Source organism: Motacilla alba, chromosome 3 (assembly GCF_015832195.1).
Source record: "Motacilla alba alba isolate MOTALB_02 chromosome 3, Motacilla_alba_V1.0_pri, whole genome shotgun sequence".
Taxonomy (NCBI): Eukaryota; Metazoa; Chordata; class Aves; order Passeriformes; family Motacillidae; genus Motacilla; species Motacilla alba.
The window spans coordinates 6,930,757-6,951,484 of NC_052018.1; the positions used below are offsets into that span (position 1 = coordinate 6,930,757).

Here is a 20,728-nt window from a genome sequence, read left to right on the forward strand (position 1 = left end):
GACATTGGCCACCATGGGTCATTAATGCTTTGTGGAGGCTGCTTATACTTTTGGCAGTGTTTCAAGGGGGTTTCTGTTACATTGGAACTTTTATTTTGGTTCAGCCACATCTATTTTTAGCAAGTTAACACATGAATCACATTTTTCAGGAACCAGCTGTCAAGGGACTTGTTAGATTTTATGAGCAGGAGATCCCTTACAGTTCTGGGGTTTTAAAAGAGCTATTCCTCTGGGAATTCCTCTGAAGAATTAAAAATAGAAAGTTGTCTGATTGAGAACATAAGTGCAAATTTATGTTGAGGAGCTATTTATAACAGGATGGCCAAAATGATGTGGCAAAACTATTTAGAGGACTTGCAGTGTAATGTCACAATTGAAGTCTTAGGGAAAAAACACCATTGTTTGAATGTCAGGGATTGAATTATATGCTTGAAAAATGAGAGAATAATAACATACAGAAATACACAAAATTTATATGCTGCCAAGCTGTCAGTTGCTACCAACTACATTCTCTTTAAAGTGAGCCTTTTCCATTATAGGAATGTCAAAAAAAGTGATGATGAGATAACCTGATTTGTATTCCATCCAAATACTAATTCATTTGGGGAAAAGTTTTAATGTTACAGTGCAGAAATGGATACATTTCTATTTAGAAAGGTGTCTGTCATATCCGTGGCTGAATATGGATGGAGAATTTTTGCCAGTGTAGCTGCATTTTTATGATCACAGTTATAATCTTAATTTACAGCAAAGGCCGAAACATTGCTGATAGCAGGAAAAAGGATTTCAGTGAATGACTAATTATTCTGCTTGGTGGATGCAGCACAATACTTGGTCTGAACTGCCTGCAAATAAAAAAATGTGAATTTAGCTTCATTTGGAGCTCTCAGAGGTCAAACCCTGCTGTCCATTGATTTAGAAGTACAGGGCAGTGTGGCTGAGCACGAGCACCACTGATGACAGCATTAGAACTGCTGTCTACCATTAGACATTACTTACCCCCAGTCATATTTCAGAACTGTCATTAGAAAGAAATTCTTGGCAGGGAGGAGGGTGAGGCCCTGGCACAGAGTACCCAGAGAAGCTGTGGCTGCCCCATCCCTGGAATGTTCAAGGCTGGGTTGGATGGGGCTTGGAGCAACGTGGGCTAGTGGAAGGTGTCCCTGCCCATGGCAGGGGACTGGAACTGGATGATCTTTAAGGTCCCTTCCAACCCAAACCATTCTGTGACTCCAGGAGATGCTTGGAGAAAGGGAAAAAGAAGGCTGAGAGAGGTAAATGGAATATGCAGCTCACCCCTGGAGGCAGGAGCTTCACCTCTCCATCCATCACAGGCCTGTGGTGTTATCCAAAGCATGTGGGGTCTGTGTGGGAAAGGGTGACTCAACAAGTTTGGGGGGCTTGAACCTCTGAGTCAGAAGGACCCATAAGAAGGATGTAGAAGACACCAGGAAAGTGGAGACATAAAAATCCACACTACAGCCAGAGTGGGAATATAGTTCTGAAAATTTCTGTGGGAGATTTTTTGGTTTGAATCTGGGGAGAAGAGGGGACTTTCTGTGAGCCAGAGAAGCTGCTCCCTCCTGCCTGGAGGCTGTGCCTTTCACTTGCTTTGTAGGTGAAAGAGGAGGATGCTGAAGAAATAGCTGAATTCTTTATTGATTTCTCCTGCCAACAGAAACGACTGCAACCTCCAAAACATGGAGATTTGCCAGGAAGGGAAAGAAAAAAAAATTAAAGCTCTAAAAAGAGATCTATTCCTATCTCAATTTCTATTAATTTTTTTTTGACTGGTGTTAGACATTATAAATGTAGTAGGGGAGTGAATTTTCCCTTGCCTTCTGCTGCTGCAGATTTACTTATACTCCAAGGGCTGTGGACTCCTTCAGAGAAGCTCTCTTTTAAGATGTACTCTGACAAAATGATTAGGACTGCAAACTTCCAATAATTTGTTAAGAAATATATGCAAGCATCTTTGAAAAAAAAATCTGTATAACTCTGAAACTATTCTGAAAAAACTGGAGCATGGAGAGGTTTTCTAGAATAGAATTCTGTATTGCCACAGGTGCACAGTTTATTGGGTAGTCCTAAAAACCACATGTTTAGCAGTATTTTTCAGGGCTGTGTTTCAAAGCGGTTTCTGCTTACCTCTGCTAACACCATTACCTTTTCAAAATCTCATGGTGCTTTGACCAGGAGCTGAAGAAATCAGGTAAAATTTGAGATGGTCTACACACGCTCAAGATACTATATTTTGTTAGCTACTTAGAGGGGACTGATCTTCACAGCACAACAGAACAGAGAGATATGAGCCATATTTACCTTATCTGAAGAAATAAGAACCTTATCTATATAATCAGTCACAAATCATAAGCTTCAAATTTGCAGTCATCATGACTCATTAATTATATCTGACATTATTTCTTCAGCAAAAAAACCCACCATAAATACAAATTTTCAAGTCTATTTGAAATTCTGGTAAAACAGGCTACAGCATCACATGGGCTGAAAAGATGGCACTTTAGCAAACAGAAACATTTAGTCTTCTAACAAGAAGCCAAGAAGAAGTAACAGCATGGTTATGCTATGGCAGCTTCTCTGCACCACCAAATTTAATTTTAACTTTGTAGCTTTGTTTCCTCAACCAGGAACAAAGCAAATCCCATTTGCAACTGGTCTTTCTTCCTGACACCCAGCTGCTTACAGAGTTTAATAAAGTCTTCAAATCCTGTGTGAACAAAATGAACAAAGCTCATAAGCACATGTTCTCTCTTACAGACACTAGTAGGGGGGAGCATGTGCTTGGAAGTTGTGGGTGAAAGTGGGAATCTCTGTGCTTGTAAAGATACTCCAGGCTATGGATACCAGGGTGAGTTGTAGAGGATCTGAGCAAAGGTACTGGCATTATTTTGAAAATGGTGTGGTTGTTCTGGTGTGTGTTACTCACAGGACAGCCTTGTTTCAACACAGGAGGGATGAGCTCCAGCATGGGGCTGTGCTGACACAGCTCTGCTTCTGCTTGCAAACTGCTCTGTCTCTTCACCACTCAGTGTAGAAAATCCCTCAGCAAGGCTGTAGGTTGGCACAGATTTGCAATTCAGTAAGTAAATTCCCTTGCACACTATAGGATTAATCCAAGTAAACTATGCTTATGTCAATCACTGAAGTTTCTTCTACTTTATGCCCTGATTTTTCTATTTACAATATTTTCAAACTTGAACCAAAAGCTAAGGGACTGCAACTAGAGGGATAAGGAGCACACCTATGGCCATGAAGCAAAGAGGATGTTTTGGGACTTTGCTGTCAAGCCTTGAACTGTTCAGAGTGACTCCAGGGAAGTGTTGGTTCTGGAAAGCCCCTGAGAACATCTCCAGGAGCCTTTACCTTCACAAAGTGGTGGGGAAAAGCTGCTGTGGGCAGTGATACAGCACTGCCTACAAGCAACAATGACTGTGTGATGAGACTGAGCTCTTCTTCTTGCTCCTCCAGTTCAGGGGAACCTTAAAAATCTCAAGGGAAGACTTTGCACTCTGCATCAGTGATTATGCTCTTAAAATGCCATGGATTTGCACACTGAGGAGCAATGATGAGAGGAATGTGTTGCCTTGGCTTCTTCCTTCCTGCGCCTCAGTTCTTGCACATCCAGTTCTCCCAAATCACACAGAGCAAGGGCATCTATAGGATGAAAGCAAAAGGATAGTGCCCTGGATCCTGAACTCAGTATTTTTGTATTCCTTTGGAATGCAGTTGAAGAGTAGAAGGAATTTCAGTGGTTCTGAACGAAAATGGCCAAAGTCAGCACAGTATCACACACTGGATAACTTCCAGAATAGAGATGACCTTCTTGTCTATCATAGCAAGAAGGATTATGGGATTCCAATTTAATGTGATAAAATGTCATCACAAACATGAAATTTTAAAGCCATCACTCAATAATTATAATTAGCCCATGGCAAACTGCTCTGAATACTAAAGCAACTATAAAAGGTGAAAATTGTCTTAATTAGCAAAGATGCAGAAAATGTGTGAGACTGACTCACGTCAGGGAAGGCTCCAATTAACCTGGCCCAGATTGAGATAATTAAGAGGGCAGCTCCAATTGTGTAAAAAATGAAAAACTTCTGGTGTGGTATGAGGTCTTGTATTTTTCCATCCCTGGGCCTGTTCTTCAGTGATACCTTCAGGCACATCATCTGTTTACACAAAATTGCTTCCTGAGCTGGCTGCTGAAAACCAGACCTACATGCAGCAAGCCCTGAGGATACCCTGCAAACCCTTTTGGTTATTAACTCTTTCAGTTTCACACTGTGAAGCTACACACACCAGTTCAAGCTGTTGCTCAATACTATTTTGGGGAAGTCTACACTAGAAGGATTGGTAAAATTACTACCCCAGACTAGTAAAAAGCAAGAAACCATTTCTTCCTATATAGGAATCTTGTGGACACATCACCTCACAGTGGGTCTCTGCTCATTGTAACTGAGAAATGACTCAGCCTGGGCTGACCCTACACCTAAAAAATTCTGTGGCTGCTTCTTATTGGAGAAGTGAATGGTCTTTAAACTGTCAGTGGTGGTTAAACTCTCAATTGTCAAGGGAAGATCATGCAAACCCTTTCAGGTCCTGAACAGAATTCTGTTCTGACCTGTCCTGCTGATCACTGCACAAACCCATGGTGCTGCACTGGGTGTGGGAGCCAAAGGTTCATTTAGTTTTAAGAGTAATAGAAAAGTTACCACTGTTAATGAGAGCAGCAGGGGTTTCTGCACAAGCCATTCACTCAGGCACTTACTCAGCTTCTCATAAATATTTTGTTTGTGTGCCATACTCTAAAACTCAGAAATGTCTGTGCGAGCTGCAGCCATATATCTGAGATACATGCTAGAAAAAGCACTAAGTGAAGGAGAAACAGAGAAAAAGCAACCTGCACCGCTGCATCATTCTCAAGTGAAATGTAAATTGCAGCTTGAAAACCAAAAGTGGTCATGAATGAAACAGCAGAGTAAAATATGCCCAAACTTTTCCACTTTCTCATATTTCTACAGATACTGCAATCAGCCAAAATACAGGTCAGTTCTTGGCAGGTGATGGGTTCTTACAGCACCAGTAATGCCTCTGGAACACTCAATTTGCTGTGAGAAGCTGTGCCAATCCTTTGAGCAGAGGAACATATAAATCTCTTTTGTTGCACCATGAGCTCATAGAAACTTCAATGCTACCGATCCTTTGTCTGTCTGTGTGCTGCCAGGAAGGTGCCACCTGACTTTCACACTATTCATGGATTTCAGAGGAGCATGGGAGAGAACCAGGAACTCAGAACAAATCTAAGATCCATCCATCAAAACACCACCAAAATTCAGTAATGAAAGTACAAGGGAGCTGTTTGCATAACAGGAATGAACATGGATTGGTTTTTTTTTTGGCAGAACTAAAACTAAAATGTCAATCTGTATAAAAATTCCTTAATTGAAACTCTTAGTAACTGTGAGACTTTAGTAGGTCCAAAGTTATGTATTTGTGTGGTTTTTCAATATTTAAATCCATGCTACCTATTTTATTTCTCACACTAAATTGATCTAATTTTTTTTTTTAAGTTTTAAAAATACTACAAATAAAATTAGCCAGAACTATTGTTATTACTTTTATACAAGAACTTGCTAAAATTCTGGAATGAGAACTGCAGTTTTCAGTGCAAATTCAGCAAACCAGAAATAAAATGCTACAGAAGTCTAGAATACAGGCTGGAACAACTGTCTTTATCACTGGAGGGCAGCATAAGTACCAATATAAGCTAAAATAGCAAAACCCCAGTATTTTCAGCTGTTACTTTATACGCCAGAACAGAAATTGCTGCTTCTTTATAGTGGCCAGCTACAAACAAGAGATGCTGCAGCCAGCAGGTCTGACCTGCCTCTGAAAGACAGATTTGTTATCATGAATTTTACTTTATTGTTGTAATTTCCCAGACCAAACCCAGGCTGGGGGAGGGAAGAGAAATTTGTTTGCAAAACTCATATTAAAGTTTCCCCCCCACCCCTAATTTTAATAGCAAATATATTTGCCAAAGCTCTCATCATATTATGGCTACTACCAAACCTGCATGCAGTCTCAACCCTTGGGGATCTCTCTCTTATAGCCAGACACAGATTATTCTGTTTCTAGGAGATCAGCAGGTTTAGGACCTTGCTGGTTGAAATGAGTTTCTAATTGTTCTATTTGCAACATGCACAGAAAACTTGGTCAATATTTTCTATGTCCTTGGCAATGAAGAGGAGAAATTCATGTCACAGTTCTAGGCTACCTTTTCTTATTCATAACAATTGAGGGAGTTTTTTGAACTATTCCTTGGAATACAGTGAACCCCCCCCTTTTTTTTTTCTCTAGGGTAATTCTGTAACTTTGGGTCAAATCTGCATCCACCCTCATGAAAATGAAACTAGCACAGAATAAACCCAAGCAGAAAGAGCAGGACCTAGTTCAGGCAACAAGAAATGGAATTATCAAATCATGGAATAGTTTGGGTGGGAGAGACCTTAAAAATCACTTAGTTGCACCCTCCCTGCCATGGGCAGGGACACCTTTCACTAGACCAGGTTTCTTCAAGCCTCATCCAACCTGGCCCTGAGGCATCACTGGCTCTCTGCTTCATTCACCTTGGCAGGTGCCAACACCTTCTCCCAAATAAAGCTGTGTTAGTAGCTACGATGTAATAGAGGAAAATTCTTTTCCCCCTTGAAATCAATTTATTAGAAGAAGAATAGAGATTTTCTACTTTTTACGCACCTAGTTAAATGAAACAAAAATGGTTCAGGTTGGAAAGGACAACTGCAGAACATCTAGTCCAACCTCCCTCAATCAGGGTCCCTTAAAGCATATCACTCAGGATCCTGTTCAGGTGACTTTGGAGTATCTCCAGACACAGAGATTCCAAAACCTCTCTTGGCAATCTGTTCCAGTGCCCTATCACCCTTACAGCTAATAAGTTCTTCCTCACATTCAGGTGAAAATTGCTCTGTTGTGTTTTCTGCCTGTTTTCATTTGAAAGGAAACCAGGCACATAATCTTAGTCCAGTACGTTCCCCCTAGACAGGGTGCCACAGGCCAGGACTTCAGGATGCAGACAGAGACTTGAAGGAAAAGCACAAATATTCCCATTTGCACTGGATGGAGGAATGTGAGTGAATGTGTGAATGATTTAATATGTCCTTAGGAGCTCGCTGTAAACTGCAAGGTCTGAGGGATGCTTGTGCTGGTACCTGCACCATTGAGAGCAAGAGAAGAGGTAGCAGAGGTAGGGACAGATCTCTGAGCCATGAAGCAGCCCTGGGTGCAATGTGGGCAGATCTCCTTGGTCTTCCCAAAGATGGTCAGGAAATCCTGGGAAGAATTGCCCCATGCCTTTGCACTGGAAGGGCTTGAAATTCCAACTCTACCAGTGTGGGAAGAGGAGCTGAGAGCTGCTGGGGCTGTGAGGAGAGGGGAGAAGGCTGAATGAGAAAGCAGGAGGAAACTTGGAGAGAAAGGATCCACTGGCAGGAGTGTTTGGTGAGGAATGGAACTGGCTTGTGTTCTGTGGAGGCCATTGTGTAACCAGCTCTGTCTGGGAAATTGAAACATTTGGTTGCATTTCACACAGCTTCAGGGCACCTGTAAATTGCCTATCTGCAGATAATCAGTGAGGGACCATATGCCAGCTCAGGGCTGCCAATTCCCTGGCTCTGACCCACTCTTCCCAAGTCCTGAAATGCCCTGTACCTCTTGTGAGGATGGAGGTGCCAGTTCCTGCTGCTGTCCAACATCTGAGCTCCACATTTGCTCTTAAAAAAGCCCTGTTCATTCCCTCTAAATCTAAATGTAAGGCAACAGGCGCCTGACAAAATGGAACTGTAATATGGGTTAATACTGAATATCTTTCTATTGAAGAAAGGGGAAATTCTAATATTTACGAGTAACATATTTTATTGAAGATTTCAGTCTTTAAAAGACATAAGTATTTGGTATAGAATTTCAAGCTCAGTAGAAGGCTGTTATACAAATGTGGTCATGGTTGAATCTTGAAAAATGTTAGCAGTTTTCGGCAACAAGGGAGCTTTACAAGGGAGGAAAATCAATATTGACTTATGCTATTTATCTGTAGCATAGTAAAGTGCCTACACCTGAGAAATCCCAGTAATTAAACATCTAATCTACATTCTTATAAAAAAAAAGTGTTAAGCAAATTCTGCATCTTAAAGGGAGGTAGAAAATCTGACCATTATGGGCTAAAAAAAAAAAAAAGAAAAAAGAAAAAAAGAAAGAACAAGCATTGTGTTGAAAGAAGGGGCAAATGGAAATGGAAATAAATAATGGAAAATGACCTTGATTTTCCTTACAGAACCTGCTTAATTCAGCCCCTGTTTTAGTAACTCTTGGCTGCTCACAGCTGCCTTGTTTGTGCTGCTCCAGTCACTGAGCTGCCCTCATGGAGCCCTAATGGCCCACCCTAACCCCCACCAACCAAAGAGAACAGGCAAACTGGTTACTGCCCATCACCCCAGAGCTGCTTCTCAGCATTTTCATTGCAGTTACAATGAACAGAGATGCCTCAGAGGCATCAGCCTGACCCCATTTTATGCACGTGCCCTCAGGTTTATGAACTGCTTATCCCAGACTATTCCCCAGCTCTGGCAGCTGCTGCCAGACTCCTGCAAGGACCCTCATCCTAAAGGATCCATCTGAGCTCGAGGAATTGCAGTGCATGTTTCCCTCCTTTGACTGTAGCCTGGGAGGGGACATCTCTAATATCAGATTTTTGCATGTTCCTTTCCATCTGGTCACATGTTTCCACAAAGTATTGCCTCCAGGCATCCCAGGGGAGGAGTTACTCCAGGGTTTTCATTACACTCTTAAATGCTTATGAGCCTGTGTACCTACTGAGTGTATGTTTACAAAGAGGTTTGCTCTTGGAAGAGACAGAGATTAGTTACACTGAACCTTTCTAAGGGTTTTGAGGAAATGTCTGGCTTAAGAAGTTCTGTTTCCTTTTCAGATTAGAATATCAGTTTTCCCCAGTCCTCAGACTGAGAAGGACTTACATGCATATCTTCATATGCATCCTGATGGCTCCACTGAAGCCAATGGGATTATTCACCATTTTTTTATGGCTTGGCAGTTGCATTTGTTTTTGCACAAGTGGGGACTTGATTTCTCTTTTCAATGTATGTAAGTGTTCCTTACCAGCTGCAGCCCCAGGACATGTGATTCTCCACTTCTGTCCTATTTATGTCACCATTCATATTTAATTTAATTAAAAAGCAATAGATGATGCGATGACAAATTTTACACTAGGCACAAAGCCTTTTTTACTATTTTAAATTTTCTTAATGGGGGTTTTATTATAGTTTTATTGGCAAAGCTGAATTGAACTTCATTGAGCAATTCCTGTCTTATTCATAATAAAGGCATATCCAGCACTTCTCTAAGTGAGTCACTTGAAAGAAATAATGAATTAAATTAAATGAAAAGTTTCATTTTTTCTTTTAGAAATGAGCTTTAACATCACAAGATACTGTATTCTCATTCTGAGTCAAATATCTTGCTATTTTTTTTCCAGAAAAAGTGCTCAGCGAGGCTTTGTTCTTGCTTGAATGTTGTATGACTGTAACAAATCACTAAAATGTCCCTGAGATGTCTTACATCAGGGAAATTGAAACCCTGAAAAATATATGTGCTTGGCACAGTTTTTCTACATATTGTGAAATTGCTACTATAATTGTAGAATTTAGTATGTTATGGGAAAAAAGGCCTTTTCTTTTACGGCCTCTTTCTGCAAAGCTCCTATTTAACTTGGAGCACAGAGATAAGTGCATCCTTATTTAGCTCAGTATTTAAACACATGCTTAAATTTAAAGATGTCCCAGTCCATGAGACTAGAATTTGATTAAACTAAATCATTTACTTGAGTACTTTGCCAGATAAAGATTTTCAGATGTAAAATACCACTATGAACATAGGCTGCATTGCTGTCTAAAGTTATAACTTTGAGAATAAATCAAGCAATACCAGGATTGCTCTGCAGCCCTGAAGGAGGCTGATGTGGTTTATTGGTGTCCATACTGTGAAACAGTCCTGTAGTCTAAAGATGGGGTGACTGCTGCTAAATTGTTTGGTGGGAATTGTCCCTGGGCCATGCCAGTGCCCAGATTGTGCCAGGGTTGCTGGGGACAGAGCTGGTTTTCTGGAGCAAAGCTGTGCCAGGGACTTCTCTAGATATTTAATGGCTTTGAAGATTGAATTCCAGTACCTGGTGTAAAGAAGTTGCACCCTAAGTTCTGTGCTTCAACTTTAACATACCTAGGACTTAGGACAGGCTCCATGATGCTGTTCAGGAGCTGTGTGGCTCTCTGAGGTAGTGAATAAAGAACAAATTCTTGTTCAGGGCATGACGCTGTCCCTGTTTAAGCTTTCAGAGCTGGATGAGTCTTCTCTGAAATTCTTGCACAGGTACAGAAACAGCAAGGCTGACTCCTTGACCACTGTTTGCTTTTCCACCTATGGTGAATTCAGAACTGGATTTTGCAATGACCCCTTCTTTTTCTGTGGAGGCAAAATCACACATCCTACTAATCCTACATATTTAGTATTTGGGTCTGCATGTTGGGAATAAGGGCTTATGCCTGGGGATGTACATACAAACCACTGCTGTCCCAATCCTGCAAAATCTCCCTTGACATGGAGCTGAAACCAATAGGATTTCCTCCAAGAGAATGTCTGCTTCTGGCAAACAGGATGTTTTTGTAGGTCAGGGATTATCTTCAATGTGGTAAGTGGGAAAAAAGTTCAGTCCTTATTGGTGAAAGGAAATAAGATCAGAGAAGTATCAAGTCAGAATTGCAAGAATTTGTAGACTCAGATTTCTCTACTCATGGAGACTTTTACTCTATTTGATTGACATCCCTTTTCAAATTCCCATGTAAAAAATGTCTATCCATGACTAAATCTAAAGTATTTCACGTCCTATTCTCAAATGGCTTATGGAAAGAAAAGTGATGCTTCTTGTCCTTTACAGAGCAGCTCAGTGCAAAATCCAACTCACAGATGGGAAACTGAGAAGCAGCCCTCAGAGTAGAGGGCTGCCACTCTGCCTTACCCTGGGATATTTCCCTTCTCTAGCAAAAGCTGGGCTTATCTGTTCATGATTTTGCTGTGTAAGCAGTGTAGACTCTCATGTGCTGATATTGCCCACATGGTGATGGAGATGATTACCACACCATGTAAGGAAAACTGCCTGGAGAATCCAGCAGGCTGATGCAGAGGGCTTGGAATTAAGCAGGACACTATTGTGAAGTACCAATCATTTTTCTGTAGTTAAGGCTGTATCAGCATTTCCACTAGAATACTTTTTCCCAGTGGTTTGTACAATTAATGTGCTGGAAAATGTGCTCTGGACAGAAATTTGATGAAAAAATTGTTCCATGCAGGAACAATAATTTCTTTTAGAGGTCGTGAAGAAATGTCCACTTATTTTTCTTGCTGAGACAGAGAAGCAGAGAAAAACTAGGCATTTCTATGATAAAAGTGTACTAAAAAAAAATGCCCGCAGTAAAGGATTTAAAAGTAGAAGTTTATGAGATAAAAACCTCATAAAAATGGAAATTTAGGCTTAATTTTTTCCCGAGTTTTCTTAGAGACACTTTTCTGTCTGAAGAAAGTATTTTGCTATTTGGGCTTGGTTATAAATTAGTTAGGTCTGTACCACAGGCTGCACTTTGAAGCATAGAAACATCTTCTATTTATTTCAACAGTTATGCTCTCAGAATTTTCAAAAATAAATAGGAAATTTTGAAGAGGTTGAGAGCACCCAGAGAAGAATAAAGTGTGAAATAAGTTGAGCTGCAAAAAGAAGATAGCTTCAGGGAGCAGGAAAAAGAAACTCTGTTTTAATGAGGAAGCAGGGAAAAAATGAGAATAGTTTTGTGGACACACTGGTATGTCAGAGAGGAAACAGAGCTAGGAAAGATGAACTGCTTCACATTTACTTGCTTTCAGCAGGGTTTCGACTGCCAGTGTGGGCAAGAAAGCCAGATCCTTGTGTTTGGCCTGAACATCCATAACCCACCACAAATTTGTGGATAATGATGTTTTGTGTGGTTATGGCTAGGTTGAGCGTACAAGTTTTGCATTGGATCCTTTGCTTTTAAACCATGAAGGAGGTAGGAAGAGATGAAGGAATGGTTGAGGAAAAAACAAAGAAAAAAAAAAAAAAATTGCATTTGGGAAAACCCTCTAGGATTAAAAAGAAAAGTTTCCAGAAAATTCTTTTACTTGACTGCCATATCAGAGGGAGGATTTACACCACTCCAGTGTCGGGTAGGTGAGGTGTTTTGTGGGGGTCTGTAGTGACAAGTGGGAATTTCTCAAAGAACATATCTAAACAAAGCCCTTAAAGTCTTCTTGGTCAGAGGAGTATCAGCTTGTGTCGGCCTGTGAGCTGCTGGGGTCACAAATTCCAAGTTACTCCTGGGGAAGTTATGAATCCCTGCACTCAGCATGGGATTGGTACCAGGGGATGATGGTATTGCTGCTCTTGAGGAGGCAGAGAGGGAGCAAGTGGAGCATGAAATAACCTGTACTTGCATCTTTCAGCTCTCACCCACACACAGCTCTGTCAGGCAAGGAAGCCGTTCTCAATCTCCTCCCCAAGGGTTTGTGAAAACAAACATGGAATCCTTTCCCTTGTTTCCATGGAAAACAAGCCATGGGGAGGCCTATGCTGAGGTGGAACAACCGGTACTAACCTGGTGTGTGACATTGTTTATGCAAGATTACGGTGAAAAGAATCATTTTAGGTGATGGATGAGGTGCTTTCCATATCCAGTTTCCTTTCATGTTCAAATGCCTTTTGCCTGTGTAAGAAGTTATGAAAGAAGAATCAAAGCTTTATCTGTCTATAATAATTTGGTTACACTCCAAACAATGTTTCATTTGGTTTCCACTTCAACTTAATTTTCTCAGATATCCTGAGTATCACTGTTTGTTTAAAGCTTGTTGGAGGAGACGCTGCCTCTTTGTGAAGAATCCAATTTCCCCAACACTACAGCACGTCTCTTGCTCACTGACTGCCTAACTTTGCTTCCTTACAGTGTTTCCTAGGAGATCAAATGGGAGCTTGAAGTACTCAAAAACCTAGTGTTGCAATGAAAAATAACTTATTAAAGTTTATAATTACTGAAAAATTAATCAGAGACTTAGCATGGTACTTGCATAAAGACAATAAGCCAAGCTCTTGTCATAGTGAAATATGGAATACCTACGTTGAAATAAATCTTAATTATGCTAGAGTTGCTACTCAGTGTGACTTAATTAGGAGTAGAGCAGTGAAAGCCTTTGGGGAAAAAAAGAATGCTGATTACACAACCACTTAACTGAATATTCTTCCTTCCCCCCTGGTTCTTTTCCTTCCCATCAGAGAAAATTTCAAAACTAGAGTTGTTCAAGGAACTTGAATAGGCATTAACATGTGGCAGGTTACATTCTAAATAGGAATTGTTTGAAGTAAAAAGTTGACAGTGATAACCCTGAAGAGCTTTAAATTATGCATGCAGGGTGTCATGCATCCATATCCACCTTGGTCTTAAAGAGTGCTTTAAATTTATGAAACATAGAATGGTTTAAGTCGGAAGGGACCTTAAAGACCATCTAGTTCCAACCACCTGCAGCACACTTTGCACTGCTCCAAGCCTTGTCCAACTTAGCCTGGGACACAACCAGGGATAGGGCAGCCACAGCTTCTCTGGGCAACCTGTGCCAGGGCCTCCCCACCCTCACAGTTACAAATTTCTTCATAAAATCTAATTTAAACCTACATCAAGTACTGGACTACAGAGGTGAAGACTTAACTCTAATTAAAAAAAAAAAAAAAAGACAGAATATTAGATTTATAGGTTAAAATAGCCCACAGAGCAAAGTGTAAAGAAATAGATTTTCACTGCAGCACCCCACGTGCAGCATGCAACTATGGCTATAGGATATAGACAGATATATTCTTCAGCAAGCACACCAACAATGTAAGATACCATTTGTCATGGTATCATTTCTTACCAGATAGAAGACATGCAAAGTCAAATATATCATGTCAATAAATCTGTGGACTTCAACAGAGTTATCTCAACAATGAATTCAAAGCAATATACTTTGAGGGAATGAAACCAAATCAAGCAGGAGATGCACACAGGGTTCCTGGAAGATTATCTAGACCATATATAAAATCAGACATTAAAGGAATATGCACAGTATTGCAGGGGATTTATGGTAACTGGGGAAAAAGGTGTGTAATGAAGATTCAGTAGGCAGCATGTTATCAGAGTGTCAAATTTCTTGGCATGAGCTATGTGCTTTCTTCACAGGTTCTTATGCAGCTCCAGTTAAGCTAAAAACGTGCTGTAGAAAAAGGTATAATGTACTGAAAAAAAATTTCGAGAAAAATAAACAAAAAACAAGTAGAAAGAATTTAAAAATATGGACTCTGCATCCCAAAATTATTCCAGTTTTCCTTGTTCCACAGAAACATATGCATTTGCAGAAGTAAAGACTCCACTGGTCCTTTTTTTGTGGATGTGGAAATTGGTTGAAAAAATAACAAAATTACGTCCATGAAAGATGTGGTTTGTTTTCTGCTTCACTCCTGCATCAACAGAAATAAAAACCTTCTAGTCCCAGTGTGTGATTTGTATATTTGGTACCTGTTATACAAGTGCTACTGCACATGCATGACAGTGAGAGGAGTTGGTTTGACACCTCATCAAATTCTTGCTCATTTGTGTGAGCCCATCTTTAATATTGACATTTTCTGGTGTCTTTCTTACTATACTCTGCTATGGGAATTCCAATTTTTTAAATCAGTTGTTGTGCATAAAACTTCATAAGCAAAACATAAAATTTGGGCTGAGTTATTCCTGGAATTTATCCCTAAAATTGAAGCTTGGGAGGCATGTTTATAATCCTTTCCCTTGATATTTTGCTATTTTATGTGGGTTTAATCTTCCCAAGCCTGGATGAGTCTGCATTGCTGATGTCGGTGTTAGAACCAATTGCTGAGCTTCCTTGATCACTGGTGGACAGAAATTTGCATTTTAAAAAATGTGATTCATTTACTTCTAATGTATACCTGTAAAATGGATCAGAAGTGTCTGTCACTGTCTCATGGCCATAAAGGAAGTTCAGATATAAATATCTACATTGCTAATATCTGAAATTAGATGAGATGAATCCTGGTTTTGATGGCTTTGGAAAGTGCTATTTCCCTCAATGCAATGCATGACAGATATCCCCCTGGGATACATCTGGGCAGTGCAAGAGAAGACCAGGAACTTCCCAGGTGACACCTCCAGAAGTGATAACCAAGAATCACAGTGCTACAACAATCCAGGTTATGTGTGGACAGCAGAGGAAATCTAAAAAGATTGGGAAGCTTGACATTCGCAATGGACTGTTCAAAATAGGATGGATATTGTACAATGTCATCAAGATGCAATCAAGGTCAGTAAAAACTTCCCAACTAGAGACACATCTGACCCATAACCCAACACTAAAACATCCCCCACTTCTAAACCTTACTGAACTATTTAGATCTCAGTTCTGTGTCTGGCCCTTGTATATTTTGGGTCAAACCAGTAACCTTGATCTAGCTACCCTGAAATTTTGATCTAGACTCAAACTTTGGAAGCTTTGCCTGTCTAGAAAGTTTCTCCCTCTCTAAGACATGTTGCACTCAAAAGTTTCCTTCAACAATCAAGAGCTTTGACCACTCCTAAAACGCAGAGGTCATTTTTGGCAAATGATAATGGCAAAGTACATAAAATATAGAGAAGAGGTGAAATTGCATTCATTGGAAGCAGAAGCAGCTCATGAACATTAGAACTGGCATTCAAATGGCTTTTTGTTTTTTGTACTGCAGGTGATTTTTTTCTGTCTCTTCCTAACCATAAAACAGTAGGAAGAGGTGAGACATGTCACACAGCAAAGAATTAACATCTTGCAGAGAGCTTTTTAGTAAGACATATGTACACTTCCTCGTCAGCAAACTCTGCAGGTTTGAGACTGAGCTATCAGCCACAAATAGACATGTATACACATTTTGGAAGGCAAACAGCTTCCAGATTATCTTTTAAAGGTACCCACAAGTAATACAAAGCAGACATAGACACTTCATATAGTGATATCTTTACATAGTGTCCTCATGGATACTATAGGTTCAGGAAGACATTGCTCATGGAGGTGATGCTATACCATATTCCAGAAAGTAGAAAGCAAGCCCTTTTAAAATACTGAAAGGAGAGATTGACATGGCAAGCTCCAGTGCAGAACTGGGCTGAGAGCAAACTGAAATGGCTAGATCTGTTTTCATCCCTTCCCTTGGGCTACTAAGCTGAATAGTTTACAAAGCAGAGAAAGTCATTCATAGTCCTTTACAGTACAATTTCTAGTTCCACATAGTAACTGAGGATTTACTGCACTCTCCTATGAAATTTTAACTGCCATAACAAAGCTTTATGTCGCAGATGATCAACACTCAAATATTTAGGAATAATAATAACAGTAAAAAAAGACATTTCACCCTCCCCTCCCCTTCCCACAGGGGACCAATCTATCTCCTTACAACTAGGGGTTGATCCGGCCCCATGCAAACATTTACTAGGTGTTTTTTTTTAGTGTGGCAAGTTTTTTGTATAATGTTTTGCTTAAAGAAGGGGAAAATCCCACTTCCTGCAGCATATTCCAGGGACCAGCAAACATATCCCTTCATCCCTTGGACCAAATATATGATGCTAAGACTGTGCAGGTGCTCCAGAGCTGACTCAGCTGCTACATGGTCACATTGTGCCTGTGAAATGCAATCCATCATTACGTTTAAAGCTCCTGCTTGATTAATATTCAGTATTTAATGTCAACACCGATAAATTAGGATTCAGAAGTGTTACACTGCAGGAACTGCAAACAGTGCTGCAGTGACGATGGCCTAGGTTAGTTTTGTGAGATCTGTTAATTCAAGGGGAGATTCATAATTACCAAAATAGGTGTGTGGTATTAACTACCAGCTGTGACCTCTTGGGATAACAGTGATATGTCACATTTAAAGGAACTATGTGTTAGATTTCCAAATGGCTATGATTGTTTCTTCTCCTGTATAAATAGTACTTCTATCCCTTTGCCATCCATATTTGCAATAATGCTCTAATTGTGGTGTTACAGATATGCAAGGTATACTGGATTTGGGAAGTACTTTGGCTTAGAAAGTTTTAAACATTTACTTCCCAAGTGCATAGGTTTCATCTTAACTAGCTTGTTCAAGAAAATAAAAAATTACCATGGCATTTTCAATCTCTCTTGGTCTTGTAACCTTTTCTTAATTGAAATATTGTTTAATTCTCTTCCATGGACAATTTTTTCAAACAGATCTGCCTTTTTCCCTGGAGTTTACTTAATGGTAACTCTTTTTTTCACCTTAGCTTTAGTCCTACATATGACATATTAAGCAATTCCCATTAGAGCTACAGTTTGAGACTCAGGAACACTTAATGGCCAACAGACTCTTCCCTGGTGGAGAATGAGGATTCAAAGGAAACATTTGAGATTAATTCACTTTCATTATTTTTGTTAAAAAAAAGTTTGCACCTTGAGGTGTCATGAATACCCCTTCTTGATCTTCCTTTGCCTTGTCAGACCTGGCCAGCACAAGCAGCTGAGATCTTTGCTCTATTTTCCCTGCATCTCTGTGCAACGCTTTTCTAAAAAGAGAATATACTATTATATTTTTCTAAGCCTTTCAGACTGCTGTAACATGATCAGGATTCTCCTGAATCTCTATGCATTCGATCTCTTCTCGTTCCTTCCTTTTGGCCCGTTTCTTTTTCTTGTGGTGCTTTTTGGAAGGTGGGAAAAAGGTTAGAAAGACGGGCAAAATAACAAAACAGTGCAGAAGTGTGCAACTGCCGGCAAGCAGCAAGCATTTGAACAGTGTGAAGGTCAAGTTTGAAGGCACAAAGAGAAGGGGGACCAACCCGATAAGAAAGGAAGAAACGTTCTGCAAAATGGCTGTCCCATGCTCTTGGAGGGAGTTCTTTATACACTGAGTTCGGGTGTGCTCAGTAGCTAATACAAATGTATAAAGCAGGGGTGCACAGTGATCTATGGCAAAATTCAAAGTGTAGATAAGGCACAGTATAGAAATGCAATCCATGTCTACATTCCATAAGGTCATCAAGCCAAGGACACCCAGCTCTATTGAGGTGACACTGAGAATTAACCAGAAATTTCCCAGAGGGTGGATAACCAGGAAAAAGGTCAGTATTAACACCAGCAGGATGCCAAAACCAGAAATGAGGACAGGCATAGTCACTGATAAACCATAGTGGTCCATGAAAACAAAAGTAGGGTTGAACACAATGAACTTGATGCTCTGTATAAGAGAAAGTGGCCTCAGCTTCTCCAGCAGTTCCACTGCTTCCCTCTGTGTGTTTTCACTAGTCCTGGCCACAAGGTACAGACGAGAAGCAATTATGTTGTTCTCATCTCCAGCTTTGGAGAAAATGATGTCATTTTTGAAGTGCTGGAATTCTGGCTTTTTTAAAAAGGAGCTCTGGAGGATGCTGATAAAGTCACTTTTGTTGGTTGCACTGATGTTACCCACTCGAAGGTATTGGTAGTACTGTTCAATCCAGGACACGGTGTTGAACCCCTGGCTGAGTGTTTTTAGGTCTTCTTGCACAGTACCATTCCAGTACTCCAGAGGTTCATAGATGTAGAAGCCTATCACGGGGCTGTAGTTGCTGAAATACTTCTGCTGTATCAGGGCATAGGAGACGCTTGGGGACTCACTGGCAAGAAGGTTGATGATGTTGGCTCCGTCATTAATCTGTAAGCACCCCATAAAGGAGAAAGAGGCATAGATGAGATACAGTATCACCACAAATGGCTTGACATAGATGTTGGTAATCCACTCATTGTAGTGCTCTCGGAGGAAATGCTGGATAAAGTGGTGCTGGTACGGGTTGGTCTCGTGGTGGGAAGTGTGCTGATGGCCGTCGTTCATCATGGTCTGGAACCACACAGGTTTCCGGTCCAGGTATTCTGCCGAGGGGATTTTACAGCAGAAGATGCTGTGGTACCGGTTCTGCTCCAGCTGGCCAGCAAAGACCAGGCAGGAGCCAAAGAAAGAGAAGATGTAGAAGTAGTTCAACAGGATGGAGACACACATGTTCTGGCAGAAGACTTTCACAGCTTCGATGTTGGTGAAGGGGCTTGCGCCCATGCCGAAGGCAATGAAATACAAGGAGCTGGTCATGGTGTAGGAGACCATGACATCTGAGTAGGCGTCTGCTACTCGGTCCTTGAATGGCAGATTCTCCCTGGTCCGACGCCATCCTGAAAGAAGTTCAAACACTCCTTTGGTTCCGTGACCTGAAATGAGAAAACAAAGTTTGTATTTGTGCATAAATGTAGGGGGTCCAATTATCCCCCAGTTGTTTTATCCTCCAGCAGTAAAAAAAATTTGTCAGCTACATTCTGTTGTGTTTTTGTCACCAGTTAAACAAATGGAAAACTCTTAAATGTCTGTCTAAAGCTAAATACCACGTTCACCTGCAGGTGCTCACATTAACAACCCTGACATTCTAAGACTCTCCATGCTCAGAAAAAAAATGAAGACACTAATTGATTTTAATGGACATTGAATTATTTCCCAAATAGGCTGCAAATACAGGAGAACATGAAGTTAGGTGCAAGTCTGGGGTTCATTCTAAAAATTCCTTTTGTCATCCTATTACATCTTTCAAGGTTTAAGGGATTCAACTTGAAAAACTTAAAAATACAAGTAACATTTTATTCCAAAGAGTATAAATTAAAGGGATTCTTTGAGAAATGAGTCGCTGTGACCAAGAATGGGGCACCTTGTTTCTCTGTACATGATAAGGAAATATTTTGCTATGAATACAAATAATCAGAGTAATTTGTATCATGATTCTCTGCCTACTGAGTGAAATTGGAGCTCTCAATGACAGCATGCAAGTTTGCACACTATAAAAATTGACATGCTGGTGATGATGATGGAGAGTAGTATACTGGCTAAGCTATTGGTCCACATTCATTGTCTAGAAAATGTTTGGGTTTATCTTCTATGATTATATCGGTGTCTCTTTCTTCTATACAGAGCTCCTCCTGGTGACAAGGAGTTCTCTTAGCTCATATGAGAGGACATTCAGAAAAGTCAGATGTGGTCAGTATTCCATGACAGGTTCTGACTTTGTATTCCATTCCTAAGTGTTTTAGGGGTATGATATTTTATTAAATTTTTATTAAATTAAAATTTAATACAGACTTACTTTAATTTTACTTGTCACAGTCACAGTCTAGGAAGACTACAGATATTAAACTTTGTCAAGAATGATAAAGCTGAAGCTGATCTTACCGGAAAAGTTGAACAAATAAGTTATGTATCATGTCTACGTATGCATATAATGTGTATGTTGAAAAAAATATATACATACATGCACATTCTTTTTTTTTTACCATTAGAGAATTTCAACTTGAGGGAAAATAGAAAAGCCAACATTCAAAAAACCCATCCAAATCATTTGGCTTTCAAATAACAATTAAATTTGGCTTTCAAATAATAATTAAAACAATTTTAAAAATTTAAACAATTAAAACCACAAATTTGAAATTGGATTAGAAAGTGAAAAGTTCTCTTCAC

The 20,728-nt window shown here is 40.1% G+C and overlaps 1 protein-coding gene across 2 annotated transcripts in view; it reads right to left on the reverse strand.

The window, feature by feature from the left end:
- Positions 1-1,195: 1,195 nt before the first annotated feature.
- Positions 1,196-20,728, reverse strand: part of PTCHD4 (patched domain containing 4) — a 97,929-nt gene continuing 78,396 nt past the window's right edge. For both annotated transcript variants that reach the window (XM_038133230.1, XM_038133229.1), the window contains exon 3: positions 1,196-19,437. In XM_038133230.1, coding sequence (XP_037989158.1) covers positions 17,804-19,437 — 1,634 coding nt within the window. In that variant the 3' untranslated portion in view covers positions 1,196-17,803. The remainder of the gene's footprint in view (positions 19,438-20,728) is intronic.